The sequence below is a fragment of the Delphinapterus leucas genome, chromosome 10 (genome assembly GCF_059928025.1).
Source record: "Delphinapterus leucas isolate spDelLeu-1000000601 "Yukka" chromosome 10, BTC_Dleu_Yukka2, whole genome shotgun sequence".
NCBI lineage: Eukaryota > Metazoa > Chordata > Mammalia > Artiodactyla > Monodontidae > Delphinapterus > Delphinapterus leucas.
Genome location: NC_143138.1, coordinates 56,521,837 through 56,542,796, shown reverse-complemented (window position 1 = coordinate 56,542,796; position 20,960 = coordinate 56,521,837). Strand labels below are relative to the sequence as shown.

Here is a 20,960-nt window from a genome sequence, read left to right as displayed (position 1 = left end):
CCACTTCGGACAACTGTTCCGAAGTACCTAGCACACAACCGGCGCCTCTTTATTGCACTGCCCAGGCTGTCTTGCCCAAATGCAGCCGTTCTGCTGACAGACTCAGCTCTGGATATGCAGACACTGAGAGGTGCCTAGAAGATGCCCACTTGCCAAGCACGCCATGCCAAAACCAGCACTAACATGCTCTTGTGCAGCTGCCAGCAGTGAGAGCAAGGAAGGCTCATAACTGGAGTTCCAGCCCTGGGCTCCCAACACAGAGGCCTGAGCGATGACACTGAGCTGGCCAGCACTGGCTGCTGGGCCTGGAGAAGAGAGGAGGATGTCTGTGTGCTGAAGGTGCTCCCATCCTTCCTGGATATGGAAACAGGGGACCTGATCTTCCCGGTGGTACAGAACCAAGGGGCTGCTTCTATGCTGCACTCTGCCCACATCTGGATCCACCTGGCTACTTTGCCTCCACCTGATTCCTCATCACACCATCATGACTTCCCATCATTCCCTCCTCAAACTCTCTGTATTCCCCTGCCAGCTTATTTTGCGGCAGATTTCTACATTTCTCCCTTTACTGCAAAGACTGAGATATAGCTCATTTCCCTGAATGGCAGGGGAAGGGACAGAAAATGCCAGGGATAGAAAATTTCCTGCTTTGCCCTACGAATACCCAAAGTCTCCAGTTATCATCCTCTTCATGCCTGAATCTTAAATAAATGTGGGCAAACATCCCCTTAGACTGTCAAGGGATGTCTAATTTCATCAATGAACCCATGTGGCAGATGGAGGGTAAGGAAGTAACCTGCACTGGGGCAGGTGCTCCTGCTCAACGTTCCACATCCTAAGGTGGACATTAGCCAGGTTGCTGCCCATGAAGGCAACACTGGATGTCATCCGACAGCCTGTCTCTTCCATCATACCCCAGCACTGAAGGGCCATTGCTAGCCTGGACCTTAATTATAATTCTGCCTGGAGGTCAATGAAAGGGGTCCCAATGACTGGGGTCAAGGAAAGGGTCCCCGATGACCAGGGTCAATGAACGGGGCCCTGGTGGCTGGGGTCAATGACTGGGGTTCCAGAAGGATCCACTTGTGGGGGGCAGCATGAGGAGAAACCCACATCTCTTCCTGGCTCAGCCCCTGAACCTGCAAATCAGAGTTTGCTCTCCCAGTGATCTCATATGCTCTGAAGTCACTCTTGCTCAAAATTTGCATCTTGGTTTCTTCTCCTCTATTCCTGCTCTACCCAACTTACCTCCATTTTCACCACCACAGTGATGTAGTTATTGAGTCTGAAAACTGTGTATGCAGCTTCAGGATCAAAACAGAAACTCCTTCTAATTCCCATTAAAAACTCCGTGAGGACACGGCTGGCCCGTGCAGGCGAATGGTAAATATTTGTCAAGTGAACACACACATGAACTATTAACTGCTTGCTGTTCTTAGAGTTGTAGGGTAGTTCTGCTTATTTTTAAACACAACAGAAGTAATCTTCAACTCAACAATTCTTTTAAAATGTTTCTTAATGGAGTTCAACTACATCACAAGTTGGTATTGATAAAGGACACACCATCTAATTAGGCAGAGGATATATGAGTCCCAAGACCATCAGAACATTTTTTTCCTAGAGACTGTGGTGCCTTAAACAATTAGGGAGGTGGTGGGAAATCATTTTTGGAAAGCAACAGTATCATCAGACCAGAATTCAACTCTTGGCTTCACCGAGACCTGTATGATCCGGACCAAGTATCTTTTTCTCACTGGGTTGCACACAAAAAGTTTGTTAGTCCTCTCTCACTAACCAAGTTCACAGTAAATTTATATTCAGTTTTGAAATTTCTTTTTCAAAAATCCATATAAAAAACACAAGGCTTCATTGTTGAGCTTATTCAATCCACCTGAAGATCAAGAGAAATGCCAATGAAACAGCCTAGAAGGATTAGCATATTGTTAAATAAGGTAGAGCATTCAAGGTGCAGCGGAGAAATGGAATAGTGTGTGCACCGTGAGCTCTGCGTGTCCGGGCGCCCACATACATGTGCTCCAAAGCAGAGCTTCTCAAACTTAAATGTGTACCAGCATCTTGTGGGGATCTTGCTAAATGCAGTTTCTGGTTCAGAGGTTCAGATCAGGGCCTCCGATTCTGCATTTCTAACAAGCTCCCAGGAAATGCTGATACTGCTGGTCCAAGGACTACACAGTGAGTAGGGAGGGGAGACACTCATGACACAAAAACTGTCTAAGAAATTCAATGAGTCCAGGTCCTTAATAGTGGTGGTGTTTATTGTTTTGTTTTGTTTTTTTTTCATTTTCCTGGAACTCTACTTTCTATTATTCAATGTCTTTCAAGTTAAAAGACCTCTTAATCTGCACAGCTGCTCCAGATTCATTTCCTTCAGGTGATCACACACTTTGAATTCTAATACACACTGATCCTATCTTGTTCCTGGGCTTCGCCCAGTCTCTGGAGCTGGGCCAGCAAGTCATCCTCTCCCAGTCAGAGAAACGGCAGGGACAGCTGCCACTGGCCAGGGTTCGCCTGCCCCTTCTCCAACATCTGAAGCTAACAAAGCAGCTTCCCAACCTTTTGGAAGCCCGAGCCTTTGTAAAACTCAGCAATCCTAATCCCACCACCCATCCTCGGTCTCTGATTCCACAGTAAAGAACACAAGCCCCTGACATCTGACTGGTGTTGCAAGCTCAAGGGAGAGCCTCCAAAGTCCCACCACTTCTTTTTTCTAACTGCATGGAATGTTCCAGAAGGGCCAGGCTATTCACTGCATTTCCACAAGCCCCACCACCTATCCCACCCGTGGCCCAGTGAGGTTTCAGTCTGGTCCATGGACATTTGCAGAAAGGATGCTTAGAGTCAAATATTATTTGTCTGAGAGCTAGAGGTTGCAATGAATTGGAAAAACAATGGTAAGAAAAGAAGAGGGGGAACCTCAGGGGAAAGGGCATCTAGCCTGTGGGCCTGCTGCCTACAAAACCAGCTGGGATGCCCAGCAGGAGGGAACCCCAGAAACATCCCCTGGCTTCCCACGACCCCACATGCCCACTCCAGCTAAGATGGCTATGCTGAGCCCTGACTCGGTGGCTCTTTACCTATTTCTCCCGGAACGTGTTTGCCGTGGAAGCTAAAGCAGGCGGTGACATTCAGGCAGTTCACAGGCTGCTGGCCATCGTGGCACTGGGGCGCCGTGATGTTGATGGAGGTGGGGAGGAAGATGGAGACATCCACCGTGATGACGGGTCTCGCCCTACAGGTCAAGAGGAAGGCGACTTAGTCACGGTGAAGAGCAGCACTCAGAACCAAATGAGAAGTAAACCAACAGGACAAATCCCAGGGCTTCAGCCCAGCCTCTAAATAAAGTGTGAAATAGCCCAAGAGAGAATGGCCAGGGTGCTCTGCAAATCCTTTTCTCCGGTTTCTCAGCTTATTTCCCAATAAATGAATGGTTATCTTCCCAATAATGAAGGCAAGTTAGTTGTTAACAAAACACATCTATCTGCTTGAAGCCGTAAATGAACCACAAGATGTTGAGAGATTATTTAAAATTTCACCAGTTAAGTTCTGATTTCCATTATATTAGGAAGATAGGAATAGATTTAAGAGGCGTCCCTATAGGGGATGCTGTGACTCAAGAAATAGATACATAAGCAGGAATTCCCCAAAGCATTTACTGCCATTACAAGCATGAATTGCAAAGTCCCATCCAGTGGGTCAAACCTACTCTCTTCATTTACTCCCATCAATTCATTAAGTATTTTTCTAAAAGACCTCGATGAATGGAGTCCCCGCTGGTAACACCAAAGCACTTTAGAGCTGAAGAAACCAACCTGCCTGGTGGTGGGACCAAGTGAAACCCAATAAACAACCACACTCCTCTCACCGACAGGGATCACCCCCCAGGGCCTGATGGATGGACTCCATCCATCATTGCTGGCCTTCTGGGGACTCCCCGGGGGCTCCCCAACAGAAGCAGAGAGTGAATCACACCACTCTGCTCTTGTTGCAAACATCTGCTGAGGGACGGTTCACCTAAGCTATGGCTTAACCTTCTCCCCTCCAGGCCTCACAAAAAGACGCTTTTACCTCCAAGGAGCCCCGGCCTTCACGCCATTGGGGTGACATAACAAGATTAAGGGGCATTAGCAGCTTGAGAACAATGACCTCACTTGTGTTCAGTGATCCCACAAAGAGCATCCAGGGGGACAAGACAGATGGGAACCAGGACCAACACCAACTCTGAGAAAAGAAAGCGTCAAGGAAAACCTCAGAGAAAAAAGGAAGCGAGGAGCTGCATGGCCCAGATGGGGTTAGGGGATTTCGCTATTGCCAGCACTGCCTTGAGACATGGGTCAAGAGAGGAACAGCTGTGACAGGTAGAAAGGAACTGCAGGATCCCAGAGCAGATACAGCTGTAGGTCTAACGAAAGTCAGACAACAGCGCTGCCTGGAAGAAATCCAATATCCGGTTTTCCAACTTCCTTCTGGGTTCATCCTTGGAAAATGCTCGAGTGTTCCTTAGCACCCCTGGCACTTGGATGTCTTCCTTCTCTGTGTTTCCGACACTGTGTTCACACCTCACCTCACTTACTAACTAAGGTCACTGTCCATTTCCAAACCCGCTCCACCCGCCCTGTAGGCCCTCCGAGGGGGGTGGGAATCCTGGTGAGTTCATCCTGATATTCCCAGGACAGTAAGTATTCAAAAACGCTTGTTATATGAACTTACTTACAAAACAGAAATAGAATCACAGATGTAGAAAACAAACTTACGGTTACCGGGGGGAAAGGGTGGGAGGGATAAATTGGGAGATTGGGATTGACATATACACACTACTACATATAAAATAGATAACTAATAAGGACCTACTGTATAGTACAGGGAACTCTACTCAATACTCTGTAATGGCCTATATGGGAAAAGAATCTTAAAAAGAGTGGGTATATGTATATGTATAACTGATTCACTTTGCTGTACACCTGAAACTAACACAACACTGTAAATCAACTATACTCCAATAAAAATTAAAACAAACAAACAAAAAACCTTGTTAAATGGGTGAAACCTCCTCTCCAGGCCAAGGGATTGAAAACCACAGGAGGAGCCAAAGTTTCACAAAACAGGGCGTCCACCCTGTGAGAACCCCAGCTGCCCATGTGTCCTGCCACTCACTGCACAGAAGCAGCCCAGGCCCTCCTATCACCCCAGGACCCCCTCGTGGGGAGGACACTTCTTCTCCTGGCAGAGCCTGGCAGAGGAAGGCGAGGTGAGTAGGAAGCAGAAGTGAGTGGTACAGACAATAGGACCTCCATGAGCCATTGTTTAAAAAAAAAACAACAGTCCTTTGAAATGACAGACCAGGACCTTCACAAGCACATCTCCAACATCCATCAGATCAGTTCCCTCAAGCCTTTTTGTTTCAACTCCAAGTATTGTTTTTGGACCAGGAAAAGCCCAGAAATCTTTCATAAGCCTCTCTGATCACTTCCTTTGATCTTCAATGGCATTAACACCAAGCGCCTATCACCCTAACACCAGGCCTGCCCTCTCAAGCTAATCCCAGAGAACAAACTTCCCGAGGGCAGAGCCTGGCCAACCCACACCCCTGGGGGGCGGGAGACTGGGTTTCACAGTCTGAGATGAAAGCAAAGGGGCACCCAAAGACAGCACCGCAAATGTGCTTGAGACTTTAAAGAAGCTGGTGGCTGGAACACTTTTTTTTTAATTGAAATATAGTTGATTTACAATGTTGTGTGAGTTTCAGGTCTACAGCAAAGGGATTCAGTTACACATATACATATATCTATTCTTTTTCAGATTATTTTCCCTTATAGATTATTATATGATATTGAGTATAGTTCCCTGTGCTATACAGTAGGACCTTGTTGTTTATCTATTTTCTATATAGTAGTGTGTATATGTTAATCCCAAACTCCTAATTTATCCCTCCCCCCACCTTTCCCCTTTGGTAACTAGAAATTTGTTTTCTATGTCTGTGATTCTATTTCTGTTTTGTAAATAAGTCCATTTGTATCATTTTTTTAGATTCCACCTATAAGTGAGGTTGGTATTTGTCTTTCTCTGCCTGGCTTACTTCACTAAGTATGATCATCTCTAGGTTTATCCGTGTTGCTGCAAACGGCATTTCATTCTTTCTTATAGCTGAGTAATATTCCATTGTGTGTATATATATATATATATACACACACCACATCTTCTTTTTCCATGGAATACTTCTTTCTGATGCTTCTCGGATAGTTCAAATTCTGATATTTGATTTGATCCTGATATTTAACTTCCAGGTAAATAATAAAACCAGTCAGAATACTTTCTGACGTGGTGTTGCTCCAGTGACCCTGGCCTTCTGTGGGGTCATGTTGCTTGCAGGGCAGAGACGGGGTCGGGGGGGACACATAATGAGCCTGCACCCTGGTGAAGGTGTTAGACCACTAACTGGGATATCCCCAAAGCCATCCATTACTCCAGGGAGCTACTTCATGTCTCAACAGGTCAATGCACAGAGCAGAATGAATGAGGGAATGGGATATGGTGAGCTTGGCACCCCTAGAGTAGCTGTCACGGCCTTCCGCGGACCTCCCCATCCAAGCCGGTGCTCCTGGTCCTGCTCCTAAAGCCTCCCCTCCCCGGGAGTGCTTCCAGGCGTTCTCTTCCATGGACTCTACATCTGGCCCCGTTAGAGTTCACCTCATCCGATTCAACCCTCCATCCCAGGCTGGGGTCTGTGGTCTCCCATCCACGTGTCACTGCCTCGCTTTATGTTTTCGCTTTATGTTTACACCCCTGGGGAGGGCTGTCCCTCACATCAGAGGACAAAAGGAGACAAGCCCCTCTGGGTTAGAGCTCACAGCTACAAGCTTATAAAATACAAGAATGATGAAAATGCAGAACCTATGAGATGTGCCTTTTGTGCCAGAAGCTCCCAGTTTGGAGAGGGCCTGGTTTCCACTAAAAGAAGTGGGGGAACACGTTTTATTCAAGGGGAATCTTGAGAAGCCAGGGCATACTGCTCAGAAGAGTGAGGGAGGGAAAATGACTTCGTGAGGCCACCAGCCAGAGCCCTGGCTTCACAAGTCCAACCGCAACCATCTGGAGCTATGAAAGCTCTTCCACCTGAAAAACTACCAACCCAGAAGAAGGGTGATAAAGTAGAAATCCAGTCCCGTGGGGAGAAATTAAAGGACCCATCTTACTGAAGTCACCATCCGAGGGACACAGCCGCCACCTTCAAATACTGAAGGGCTGTTATATGGAAGATAGGCGACCAAGAAGCAGACTTTGAGGCAGGCAAATTAAACCCAACTGATGTCAAAACTGCTAACATTTACTGGGCACTTAAACCAGGCACTGTTCTAGCTCACTGAGCTCTCATAAGAACTTATGATACCCAGTGAGGTAAGTACTTTTATTGCCTTTTTAACAGATGACAATCCTGAAGCAGAGGTTACCAGACTTGCCCAGGAAACTCACCTTGTAAGGGCAGAGTTAGGGTTTGAGCCCAGACCACCTTGCCCCAGAGTTTACACCCTTAACCTTAAGGCTATTCTGCCTCTTTAACAATTTAACATTTGTCAGGCGGTGGGGGGGGAGGGGAATGTCATATTAAATTTATTCATTTCATTTCCAACATGATTGGCCATGTTAAGCCAACTCTTAGGAAAGAAAGAACTTGAAAGCCAAAGGCCCTTGAGGCTATGTGTCTTGATGAGAAAATATGATCCAAGTCTCTGTCTAGAGCATCCCTAGGGTGTTGTTCATCATCTTTTGTAAATCCTTAGAATATTTATTATCTATACTGTTCATACAGCACCTATCACATATTTCATTATATAGCTGAGGTTTTATGATGTATTTATGGCTTGCTTTAACTAATCCCCTTGGTGTAGAATGGACAATGCCTGAAATATTATGTTTCCCCACAATTCTCTGCCCATTGTGGTGCTCAATAAATGAGTAGTGGTTGATATTAGAAGTATTATAATTCCTGGAGTAGCAGAGTCATTTCTGACTCAGGAATTTTATGATCATTATCTTGAAAAAGTAAGTTACACATGGATTTTCTGACTGCTGCCAATATGACAAACCTTGAGATTAGCATTTGTCAGTTAAGTGTGTGCAAAGTAACTAGCTTGAACAATCTAACATTTTAACTAACTAGCTTGAACAATTTAACATTTTTCATTACCTGTGGGTGAACTGGTCCCCTCAGAAGTTACTAATCCCCACCCTGGGCACAGAGGAGGCTGTGTGGTACTATGGTGGAGACTCAGAGGAAGGCCCTGCTGAACGAGAGGAATCTAGGGTGTGGAAATCCATGGCCTCTGGGATCCCTTCCAGCTCTAAGATCCTACTAGCCTATTTTAGAAAGTTCTGAAATCAGGTTGTTAACAAAACCTATGAGTTGGCTCCCACTCCAAAGTGTAATGTTGCCTTCTCTGAGTCACAGAGACAGAAATACTTGGAGAGGGTTCATGGGTAGGCCAGCAGCCCGCTGGCCTTTGCAGGAGAGATCCAGACTGCATGGGCTTCACAGCGAGGACTGGGCCTGAGCTCATGTCCCTCACCCTCTGCTGCCACCAAAGAATGAGGGGGCAGGAGGCTCCCAGGCCCTGGGGGGCTGGGGACTACAAGGTGGGAGAGCCAGGATGAAGGGTGCAGGGATGAAGAGATGGGATAGAGCAGTGCCATGGCGCCCACAGGAAATGACACCATGGAGCTTCTAGCATCCTAGAGGATGCTATCCTCTCACACACGTAAACCACTCAAGGCCCACCAGCTGGAAACCCTGGGATAGAGGATAACAAGAATGAAAAAACAAAGGCAGCATTCGCACTTACCAAGCACCTCTGCCTGCAAGGAACAGGGCAGAGTGACTGCTGACTAATGATGAATAACTCCCCTGGGCCCCCCTTCCCCACCAAATTCCATCCCTCACCCACGAAGAGCCAAGAGGAAAGAGAGAAGCATCTCACCTTAGGAGAACCACGCTGTCCGACATGAAAGCTCCAATAGTTACATCTGAAAACCACAAGTTTACAGATTCAGAAACTTGCTGAAGCCCATTTCACCCACCCGCTGTCAAGGGGCTCCACGGCAATGGAGGCCAGCCTCAAGGTCAGGGGGCCCCCCTGGGCTCTGAAATGACTTTGTAGGAGTTAGAGCCACACTGCCCCATATAGCAGTCAATCACCAGATGTTGCTGCTGAGACCCCAAAACGTGCTGGTCTGCACTGAGATGTGCTGTATGTGTAAGACACGAAACAATTTTAAAGACCTGGTACCAAAAAACATTAACGATCTCATTAATAATTTTTATACTGATTGTATGTTGAGATGATAATGTGTTGGATACATTGGGCTAAATTAACATTATGAAAATTAATTTCACCTGTTTCTTTTTATCTTTTTAGTGGTTACTAGAATATTTTCAATTATGTAAGTGGCTCACATTATATTTATTTTGGACATCAGGGAATCAGAGAGGGGGACACTTGGAATTAAATGACTCTTGGGAAAAGCTCTAAGTTCTGTAGAACATGTGAATCATCTCCGTTCCACCCCTCACTCTATGTGACCCCGGAGTCTCTCTGTGTCCTTGTCTGCAAAATGGAGATAATTATCCCCACTGTCTTCTTCAAAGGTTGACAATATTTCATAATATTTAAATCAGAATATATTTATTACACACTTGTTCGATATATTTATTAAATATGTTAAATCAGATATTAAAATCAGAAAACTCATGAAAATACTTGGCAAACTATAAATCAAGACAAGTGTTAGCTGGTAATGTTTATTCCTAAAAAATTTAATTTAGGAAGTATGCATTCATCCAACAGCTCTCTGCCTTTCCTCCCCTCAAATATAAACCTCTCAGCCCTGCGGTTCCCATGACTACTTCACAGAACCAAGCATCTGAATCCTTACATCTACACGATGTCCTCATTAAGGAAAAACAAAGAGCATATCTGTGGATTGCAGGGCTGCTAAAATTTCTGCACTTGGGTATGCTTGTTAATTTTGCTATTTTCTAATAGCCTTTTTAAATTGCCTGGATATTTGAAAATAAAAGAACCCGACGCACTTGCCATTTCTTTTAGGAAAAATGCAAGGTAAGAAATCCGTCGTGAAGTGTGACCATACCTGCTCACCGTGCAACTACAGAGAAGCAGCCTGGGTCCCTGTCCACAATGATGTGGTCTCTGGTGCCCTTAGTTCTCTGAGGCTCAGTATCCTTGTCTGTAAACTGGGGAGACACCCCCATCTTTAGCTACCTATGGGGTAACTATATGATGTACATTGCACAGGGAAGCATTCTGCACACATTAGAGGGTTAAACCAATGGTAGGTATTATTTAGGGATGGCTACAAATTGCCCAGAACAAGAACTGCTTTCTCAAACCTAAAAAGACTCGTACAAGATTGCATTCATTTTCATAGATCCTTCTGAGGCATTTTAAATGGAAAGAAACACTTTCTCAAGATAGCAAGATGACCTAGAGTTTCAGGGACATTTCTTCTGAATTCCATGATGATTTGGGGTTTTTCCAAATTCTTCTCTTTGTTTCCTCACCTCACCTACTCCATCCCCTTCAGGCAGCAAAGGAACCACTACTCCATTGCCCAGTCAATTTTACCTACACCGGATATCACTTGGGATTGGGGTTTGAAATTGTACATTTTTCTTCAGTCTCAGTCACCACAAGGCATTAACTAACCCTGAAGACAAGACAGCCAGCCTTGAATGGTGAAGGTCTGTTTTGTCCGTCAGGGAGATGACATATGACATGGTTTTCTTCCTGCTCCAAGTGTTTCTTTCAATACTTGTCTCACGGCGAGGGTGGGGGTGGGGGGTTGCTCAGTGCCTTCTTCATTCTCGAGAGGAAGACGCCTCCGAATATGCTCAAATATCAAGGCAAACATGAGGCTTCACTAGTTATCATTTTAAATGTGGGGAGTGCTTTTGGTCTTTAGCAGAAAGACTTGCTGCCACAGAAATTACTGCAAAAATCCACCTTCCTGGTGCTTAAACCCTTTGGAGTAGAACATTTTAAAACTGAAAAATAAACTTTAACACTACTTTCATCTTAAAAGTCAAACACCAAGCAAAATACCCTATTCTACTGTATGAATTTTCCTAATCCTAAATACAGGTCACATTTGTGATCACGCTTACCAGACTGGTTATCTTTGCTTATCTCATATGCTTTTAAAGAAAAATAGCTTACCGGGATAGCCATTTCCATCCATATCAATGCCTCCTGATATGGACTGACCAAACATCCGCAGGACTGGACTTATCTTCCGCCCAGAAAGTTTCTGAAACAGATAATAGAGAGATTGAGTCACCAGAAGGAGCACGGTCACAAATAAGAACCAGTGACTGTTTTAGGGCAGCTTCCCTAGGACACCTGGTCTTGAAGTTGTTCAAAGAAAAAAATCATAGTCCGAATTTTATCGGGGTAGGGGGTGGGGGGCTTTAGCAGGCAGTTGAAGACCACACACTCCTTTATTATTACTTGTCTTAGTCAAATGTCACCATTTAAAATTTTTTCTAAGCTCAGTGCTAATGAAAAAGCCACCTAGATGAGTGTGTTAGTGTTTTTATGTGTTGAATGAAGTTCCAAATGGATCAAGGTTAACTTCCGTTTCTAAGGGAGGTTCTCTTTTGTGTTTATACAGGTATAGCTGGCTGAAATTCTAAGAACATATTGTCCTAATATCTCTCTACCCAAACATGTACTAAACATGGAACACTCCTAAGAGGCACACGTCATCTGTTCCCTAGGTGGACAGGAATTAGCACGACAGCTCTCGATCAAGCCAACCAAAAGATCTACAGGCTCCTGAGCATCACAGACAGGATGAAACAGCTCTACCTAGTACATCTAGAACTCCATGGTCCTGAACCTTCTACAAACTGTAGGAAATCCAAAAACTTAGCTGAAGCCACCCTTCTTCCTAAAAGGCAGCCTTCAACCGACCATTCAGCACTGACAGCTCCTCTGCCACAGGGCACACGAACATCTGTACTTATCTCTCCTTCATCATTAAGTTCAACAGATGCTAACACAACACATGCTGTGTTGGTCCAAGAATATTCATTGTACAACCAGCCTTTGTCACACATCCATGCTTGTGTGGCACAGTTCCTCACAAAGATATCAAACTTCCTGAATCAGAAAAGTGCCATGTTCTGGGATCTGACCTGTTCTTTCTTCCCTTTCTCTAAACAGTCTCCCTGGGGAGGCTTCCCTCCCAAGGCCCTCGATGTAGATGGTAAGCGAAATGCTTTGTTTTCATGCCACACAGCAACCTCCATGTCAGAACCAGGTTTACACATAGTCGTGGCTCACTTGGGACTTTCTTGCCTTATCCTTTTCCTCACCGAGTCATCCTGCAAAGAAGTCACGAGTATGGGGAGGAGGTGTTCCTACAGGGTTTACAGATGGAGACAGCAGGGACTCCCCCACCCTGCAGCGGCCAATAACTGCTAATAACCCTCTGCCTGCCACCTCAGTGAAACCATCCAACAGGAAATGTGCAAGCATCAAAGCACAAATCATAACACTGTAGGGAAACACTGAAGAAGTGTTTCTTGATAACAGGCAGAGCCCCACATCCCCAATGGCTCTGTCTAAGGAAACACGGATGTGCATCTGCACGTTTCTTAAAAGTCACATCTTGAAGCAGACCATCTCGGCTCTGAGGTCCAATGACGCGAGCAGCAGCTTGCCCTGGGTTTGCATTTCTAAGGTATGCTGTGGCTGAGACAAGCAGGGAAGAGTGAAGGGGTGGTCCTTTTGGGGGTGGCGATGCAGGCTTAAGTTATCCCACAGACATCTGCAGGCCATTAGGCCATAAAGCCAGGAAGATAAGTCTGCTCGATGCTAATAACTCTAAATGAAAACCAGGAGCCTTGGGAAACCTCCACTTCACCAGGTTTACATGCGGTGTCCTGATGGCAGGAGAAAGATCACAGGGGCCGCCGTGACATGCCTGGAGGGCTCTCAAATTGAGAAAGGCGCACGAGGATCTTAAAATCAACACTTTTCATGGTAAACTCGAGAAAGAGGAATGAGTTAGAGTTATATGGAAGAACTTTAGACCCTGATCTCACAATGCATCCAGCAGAAATAACACCAATCTGGGCCAAAGAAAAGCGATTCCCTTGCCCAGGCTTGTTTCTGACTTCCTCCTGTAGTTCACCCACACAATGCCCGCTCTGTCCAGACCTGGGCCCTGGAGAGAACCTGGCGTTAAAGGATTTTTCTTCCTTTAAAATCACAAACCTTATCACATACATATTAGGAGTCTGGAAACGTGTAATCATGGTTGTTTCTTTTTTTCTTTCTTTTTTTTTTTTAAAGAGCCCCAAACCACTTCTCTTTGTTAGAGCTAATGAGCCAGGCTGCGTGCTGACAAAGGCAGGACGGGTCCAGCTGCTGATCCCTGCTTCCTACTAAAGACGATCCGCGCTGACCACAAAATTTATACCTCAGTTCTCTGCAGGGAGTCTGCCCAGCAACACAACAAACACGAGAGGGCCGCCAGAGGAGGGGAAGCTGGGGGTCTCTCACAGGCTGCCTCTCTGTGTGATTAGCTTCCCAGGTCCGGGAACAAGCTTCCAGGAGGAAGCATGGAGAGTGACCTCGATGGCGGCACAAGGATGGCTGCTCCCTGGATGACTTTCAGCTTGTGACAGTGGGAACAGCATCCCTGACCCAGGGTAGAGCAGCACCTGAGACACGGATGTGGCCCCCAAACTGTGCCCAGAGCCCTCTTCCTCCTGCCACCTCAGCTAAATCCTCTAGGAGTTTATTCCCACCACTACTCATTTCTAATGCACAGAGGATGGTCCATGTAGATAAATGCCCCTCAGAGTATATATGCCTCACAGACAAATAAACTTCCATAGTTCTGAGTTTTCCAACTGAGCTTCCCTGAGCGTTCCTTTTTCCCGATGTGGAGTTGAGGGCGGTGGTTGCAGTAAGAGGTTTGGGAGACAGACTGGCAAAGGTTCATGGTCAAATTGCCATTTCCTAGCTGGTGACCATAGGCATGTTAATTAACCTCCCTGGCCTGGAGTCACCTTGTAAATAAAAGGTGATAACCAAGGTGCCCATCTCACAGGGCTATTCTGAGGACTAAAGGTGAGAGGGCAGAGCAGGTGCTCAGGAAGCATCCCTGCTCTCGCCAGCACCTCCCCTGGCAACTGCCTCTTTCAAGAGTTACGGAGCTAAGCAGGAGGCCCAGCAGAGAGAATCTGGGCTCAAGTGGCAGCAAACCAGCCAGCCCTCAACCCTTCATTAGCTAACTCATATCTGCTGCAGGAAGAACAATTAGGAACGTACACCTTGAACTTACACATAAGCATTGCCTCTTAAAATCAACTTGCAAAGCCTTTTCTTACCTAGAGACTTTAGTACGTGGACAACTTTCGATACTTTCCTATTTCATGTTATAGAATGTTTTATAAGAACAGGACTCAGTTCAAAGTCTTGTTTCCTTCGCAATAATCAAGATACAAGGCAAGCTTCTTGGTGACGAGAAATGTCAGCATGAATAGGAGGCGGTAAGCACATAGTAAATGTTCAGTAAATCAGCAGGTGCTGATTGGAAATTTCTTGACATATGCTCAGTCCCTTTCTGTTGCTGACCCACTGGGAGAAAGACCCAGGCCTGTGCCACTCTACATGCAAACATCCACAAACATCCTGACCATGCTTCTGTCCAGAGAGTGACTTCCTTTTTTCCCAGGGGCTGGGCTTGACACCATCAGCAAGACTGAACTCCAAGCTGATATGGCAAAAAACAGAACTCACCACTTCCACGTTCCCAAGTCTGGGGCACGAGGCCAGGGCTTTGACCAGCTCCCCGTTTTAATGCCAACTATGACAACAGCCCTGTGACAGCTTTCATGTCCCTCCTCCATGGACCACTGTCTTTCTAGATTATATTTTACAAGATATTCCTTTGGCTTAGCACAGATGGTTGACAAAGCAGTAACCAGAAAAAGCAATCCACCTCTTCTTACATAAATCATTCTAACTCTGGCTAAGAATTTGGATCTTATCTTTTGTAGGCAGAATGCCTCCCTGGATATAAGCAAACTCGGGAGTCTATAAATATGTTTTGATTTAAAAAGCAGTCTCAATGGTTTGTGTCTTCCACTGGAGGGGGGGGGAAGATGAACGCAGGAACAACACCGTGTGTTGTATGTATCTGTGGAATGAATGTATGAACAGCAACCATGACACTTTCACACCAATTACCATGGAGTACTGAGGGACCATCCCACCGGCATCACCGTGATAGATGTACACCGCTCCTGAAAAGTCATCCTCCTTGGGTGCGCCAATGGCCACATCTAGGGGGAGAAAAGCAGCTCTGGGTTAGAAAAGCCATTAACATAATGGTGGATTCTCTAATTCCTGCCATGATGTCTAGAAATTTCTTGGTTGTTGCTTGTTCAAGCATTAAACTAGGCACATGATCTCTTAGCAGCAGGAAAAAAAAAAAGTAGAAAGAAAATTATAGAAGCTGAGAAGAGGTTAGTTCCAGAAAATTTCTCCCTCATCCTCATAGGAATAAATTATTGATCTAACCAATAAAAGAAATGCAAATATCAACCACCCACCCTAATGTCTGTCTGAGAAGGGAACTCCATAGACAATGGTTATTGCATAACTGAGAAAGTCAACTCTGTTCTTGGGTAAAGGAATTATATAAAATGGTATTCCCTTTACCAAAAAAATCAACGTTACTCTCACAAACTGACAACTAGATCTTCCTCCATGCTCTCAGAGCATCGTGGAGCATCAGAGGCTCAGAAACAAGCAAGGTTTGTAGTGAGAGGAAGCTGGTTCAGACTTGGCCACCATAGAAGCCCCTATGGACCAGCCGCAACGTTCACTGCACCACAAACACATAGCAAAGAACACTGAGCTGATGAGAAGGGATTTCATGGAAGCAAAACTCCAGTGGGCTCAGGGCTCAGCCCTGTGTCTACACAGAAAATGTGGTTTCTAACAGGCGTCCTCTCCCCAGTGTACATGGATGGGCCTTGCCATGGGCAGGTAGACCCCGGAGCGCCCACGACAGGGGCAAGTTAGAGGGCAGGTACGAGCTCACTGACCTGGGAACCCGTCATCATCGAGGTCACCCAGGCTGGCGATGCTCTCCCCAAAGTGTGCATTGTAGGCGCCATCCCCACTCAGGGCCAGCTGCTCCTCCAGGGCTCCCTGGGAAACAGGATGGAGGGAAAACGGGAAACAAAACAAACAGAATAACCAAAAAAAGAATGAAAAAACAGAGCCGGGAATGCCGCCCTGCCCTGCAGCACACCCATGGACAGGAAACACCTGGGCAGAATCCCAGGCACCCAAACATCCCCCCCCCAACACCCGGTGGTGGCCAAATGAGCTCCTTCCACCTGGGTGCCATGAAGGTCTCCTATCACCTGAGATGCATTTTAGAGGGAAGGAGACCCACTGCTGGCCACTGATGACTAAACCTCTCCCTTGTCCTAATGCTCTATACACCAACCTATTAACCAACCTACCTGCTTGTCCCCACAGTCTCCTCCCCCCGCGATATCCCCAAAGTTGTTTTAGAGGGAGTACATATTTCCATTTCTGCTCTCCTCTGCCTTCTGGTACAAATTTATAAAGCTGTTTTGTAGGGTGCATGTATTAGTAATCTTGGCAGAGGGAATCATGGTTCAGAAAACCCAACACCCAATAATTCTTGGTTAAGGGGTGGGAGCAGTGATAACAGAACACACGACTGTGCCCATTTTCATGTGTGGTTTGGATTTCCTAAGCAAACACCAACCAACAGAGGGAGGGGTCAATGGTGATGGTGTCACTAAAAGCCATGCCCACTTTACCCCCAAATCATTGACACATGACTATCAGAGCGTTAAAACACCATCTGAGGGACTTCCCTGGTGGTCCAGTGGTTAAGAATCTGCCTTCCAATGCAGGGGACGTGGGTTCGATCCCTAGTCAGGGAACTAAGATCCCACATGTCACAGGGCAACTAAGCCCGGGCACCTCAACTAGAGAGCCCGCCTGCCGCAAACTACAGAGCCCACGCACTCTGCAGACGGCGCGCCACAACTAGAGAAGTCTGAGCGCAGAGAAGATCCTGTGCACTGCAACTAGGACCCAATGCAGCCATGAATGAATGAATGAATGAATAAATAAAATATTTAAAAACACACACACACGATGTTTTGAGGCACAAGAGTGTCTAACCCTGCCCCCAGGTAGAGGCACTCAGACCCACTGTACATCCACAAGCCATCCCAAAGCTTTCATTACAACTAAATTTTTTTTCCACTGTACTCAAACAACTTGCAAACAGTAAAGATGTGATGAGTTCTTAAGTCACCAAAACCTCTGCCCCACAACACAAATGTGTTGATTTCTTCCCATCAGTGTGGTGAAGAAAGAGAGAAACATTGATTCCTTGTATGTACCAGGCACTGTATATCCACATCCTCATTTAAATCACACAGTGACTCTATAAGAAAGACCTTTATGACTCTTCCCACTTTACAGATGAGGAAACTGAGCTGCTGGTTTCAAGCTATTTGTCCACATCACACAGGCTAGTAAGTGGCGACACCAAGATTCAAAGGCAAGTCATCATTTATTCCCACTCCTCCACACTGCCCTGCAATCATTAATCACATAAGATGAAATTCAACAGAAATAAGAATACCCTTGTACTTAGGGTAACCACATGGTATTAAGAAACATTGACTTGGGGTGGGATGTGTGGGTGCCAGCTGCCGCAGAAGGTCTGGGGGATTATCCTGCTCCAAGATTCCATGTCCTGGGGCTGTTGGGCTGATCACCTTATTGCCTGACAAGTTAACACCCATGCAAACGCAGCAGTCTCTTGCATATATGGTCGCCAGCAGCTACTGAATGCCGGCTGTTCTCATCTCCATAACGACCACCTCATTTCTCCCCTCACCTGCCTTGTCCCCCTTCCTGGAAGGTCAGTGCAGATGCAGGTGCCATGAGTTGTTCCAACAGGTACCAGGAAGCATCTTTCCTCCCAGGTTTTAGATCCACCTTCCCAAAGAGTTTGCAAACATCCAAGAAAGCTCAAAGCTCTAACTTCCCCTGGCTCCTCTTTAAATAACTGCCCTTTCTGGCATCTGCCCACCTAGTTATAGCTAAACACCACCACCCCCTCCCGAATAGGATAGCTAACACCTTGGTCACCACTTAAAAGTACACTTTTACTGACTTTTTTGATTATGAAAGAATTACATTCTCACTGTTTGGATAAAGATAAAGCTAAATATCTACCCAAGCATCACCACCTAGAGGGATCTATTAACATTCTCTATGTATTTTGTACATTTTTAAAGGTTGTTTGTACCTGCAGTCTTTATCCTGCTTTTTCACTGATTATCTCATAAACATTTTCTCATGTTAGCTAAAGGCTGGTGGTCACAGGATTTATTCATTTAACCATTTCCCTCTTGTTGAATATTCTTTCTTCTAGATCCTGAAAAGATTCTACTTTCTCATTGGTCTCCTGCACCCACGGGTGCACTGCTGCCCCTCAGCCCCTGCCCCCACCCACCCTCCACTGTGCTGCAGAGACATCTTTCTGACTCGGCCACATCCTTTTCATGGTTCTGCAGAATAAGGGACATCGTGACTATAGCCCTTGGCCACTGGGGTGGCCCCCCTCCACTCCTCCCAGTCCCAACACGCTGAACTATGGTCCCACTGCCTCACACCTCAATCTACTTGCCCAGCTCCCAGCCCACTCCCGCCTGTCTACCTAACTCCCATTTTTCTTCAAGATTCCTCCCAGCCATCATGTCCTCTGAGAAGGCTTCTCTGCCTCCGTGGGCAGGTGTGTATATAGTCCCAAGGAGACAAAATAAGAGAGATGAAGCATGCCACCTCCAAAGCCAGTTTGCCTATGTTCAAATCCCAGCCCCACTGCTTCTTATCTGTGTGATTTGGGGCAAGTGACTTAACCTCTCTGAGCCTCAGTTTTTTCACCTGAAAAATGGGGACCCCCGATACCACGTGCACATGTCGCTGAAATCATTCACAGGAAGCAGGAGAAACGGTTCCTGGTACATAGGAATCATTCAACTTTAGTCATTAAGATTTTTCTGGACCCCTGTATGTTTGCAGTCATAACACTGAGTATAACTTTCCATTGATGGAACACGGAGCTTTCTGAAGGTAAGAAGCGTGTCTTTTTACCTCCTCTGGGTGATGGGGCTCAGTCACTACTCCCCCCGGGCCAACATCCCTCTCCTACACCCTGTCCACATGTTGCCCAGCTCTGTACTCACGTTTCCTCTGTTGATGTAGACAGTGACCTGCCCTTCGTCCCTGATCTCAGAAAACATGGGGGCCCCCACGAGCAGGTCAGAGAGGCCGTCCACGTTCAGGTCAACTGCGCATAAGGAGGAGCCGAAGTAAGAGCCCATCTGCAACCAAGTCAAGTTGCAACAAAGCGTTCAGTGTCCGTCCTCACACACAAGGTCCCTGCCTTCCTCCAGATGCCCAGCCTGACAAACATCTGCTCCCAAGCCCCTCGGAGGCTGTGCCAGCCATGCCACCCTGGAAACCAGAATGCCTGGGCATGGTGAGATCCCGACTCCCCTGGCCTCCTGGCAGCCACGTGGGCCCCCCGGTCAAAGTGAGACCCACGTTCACTGGCTTGGAGCCCCACCAAGGGGGAAACAAATGGACTGATCCCTGGAGAACAAGATACTGCTTTTACAAATGCAAGCTGAGGCTGCAGACATAGGTTACAGCCATAATAAAAGTGCCTCGTGTATCAGACATTTTACAAGGCCAAGCAAGTTAAGAATATGGAATTTCACAATACAAGGCAGGCATGAAAATAAATGTTATATGGGAAACAGATTACCCTCGCCCAGTCTTGGGCATAGCTGAAGACTGGTTAGGAAGGCGTGAGTTGAAGTAACAGAAAAAGGTACAACTCAGAAGACCATTTGGAGGATGAGGGAAAACAGCCAGGTTATATTGGCTTAATCATAGCTTAATTCAGTACCTGTTATTTTATTTTTTACTATTTTTTTAATTGAAGTATAGTTGATTTACAACGTATTATTTCAGGTGTACAGCAAAGTGATTCAGTTATACATGTATATGTATACATATATATGGAAAAGAATCTGAAAAAATTCTTTTCCATATATAAATATATATACATACTTTTTTAGATTCTTTCCCATTATATGTTATTACTATATTCAATATATATTCGATTACTATATTCAATTATATTCAATCAGGATACTGAATATAGTTCCCTGTGCTACACAGTAGGCCCTTGTTGTTTATCTATTTCATATATAGTAATGTGTTTCTGTTAATCTCAAACTCCTAATTTATCCCTCCCGCCACCACCTTTCCCCTTTGGTATCCCAAATTTGGTTTCTATGTCTGTGAGTCTATTTCTGTTTTGTAAATAAGTTCATTTGTATCATTTTTTTAGATTCCACATATAAGTGGTATAATGTGCTTTGTCTTTCTCTGACTTAGTACCTGTTATTTTAAATTGGGGGTCTTAAACACAATCCAATGGGATCCAGGCAGGTGATATAACAGGTATAAGGAAAAAGCAAACAACAGTGCGGGCATGCTTACAGGTGGCGAGTGACACTCAGCTTCTGTGTCTAAGAAACAACAGAGAATGATGGAGACTGATGCAAACTAGGTCCACAGACCCAGCTAAAGGAGCAATCCCCACCCAGGGGCAGTCAACTCCTGACTGACCCAGAAAAAGCCAACCATCTCATTTTTCAAGAGAAACCAAAGCTCTAAAATTTTATTTGAATTGCCTATCTTTAAAATGCTGACAAATAATTCATATTAAAAAATAATAAACAAACATACCATGCAGGCCAAATGAAAATT

General features: G+C 45.7%; 1 protein-coding gene across 1 annotated transcript in view; it reads right to left on the bottom strand.

Moving 5' to 3' along the window:
• ITGA9 (integrin subunit alpha 9) overlaps positions 1-20,960 on the bottom strand; it is a 356,219-nt gene that overhangs the window by 272,914 nt on the left and 62,345 nt on the right. Inside the window, exons 9-14 of the mRNA XM_022553838.3 lie at positions 19,364-19,501; positions 16,160-16,265; positions 15,297-15,391; positions 11,250-11,340; positions 8,994-9,039; positions 3,099-3,253 (exon numbers count right to left, since the gene is read on the bottom strand). Coding sequence (XP_022409546.1) covers positions 3,099-3,253; positions 8,994-9,039; positions 11,250-11,340; positions 15,297-15,391; positions 16,160-16,265; positions 19,364-19,501 — 631 coding nt within the window. The remainder of the gene's footprint in view (positions 1-3,098; positions 3,254-8,993; positions 9,040-11,249; positions 11,341-15,296; positions 15,392-16,159; positions 16,266-19,363; positions 19,502-20,960) is intronic.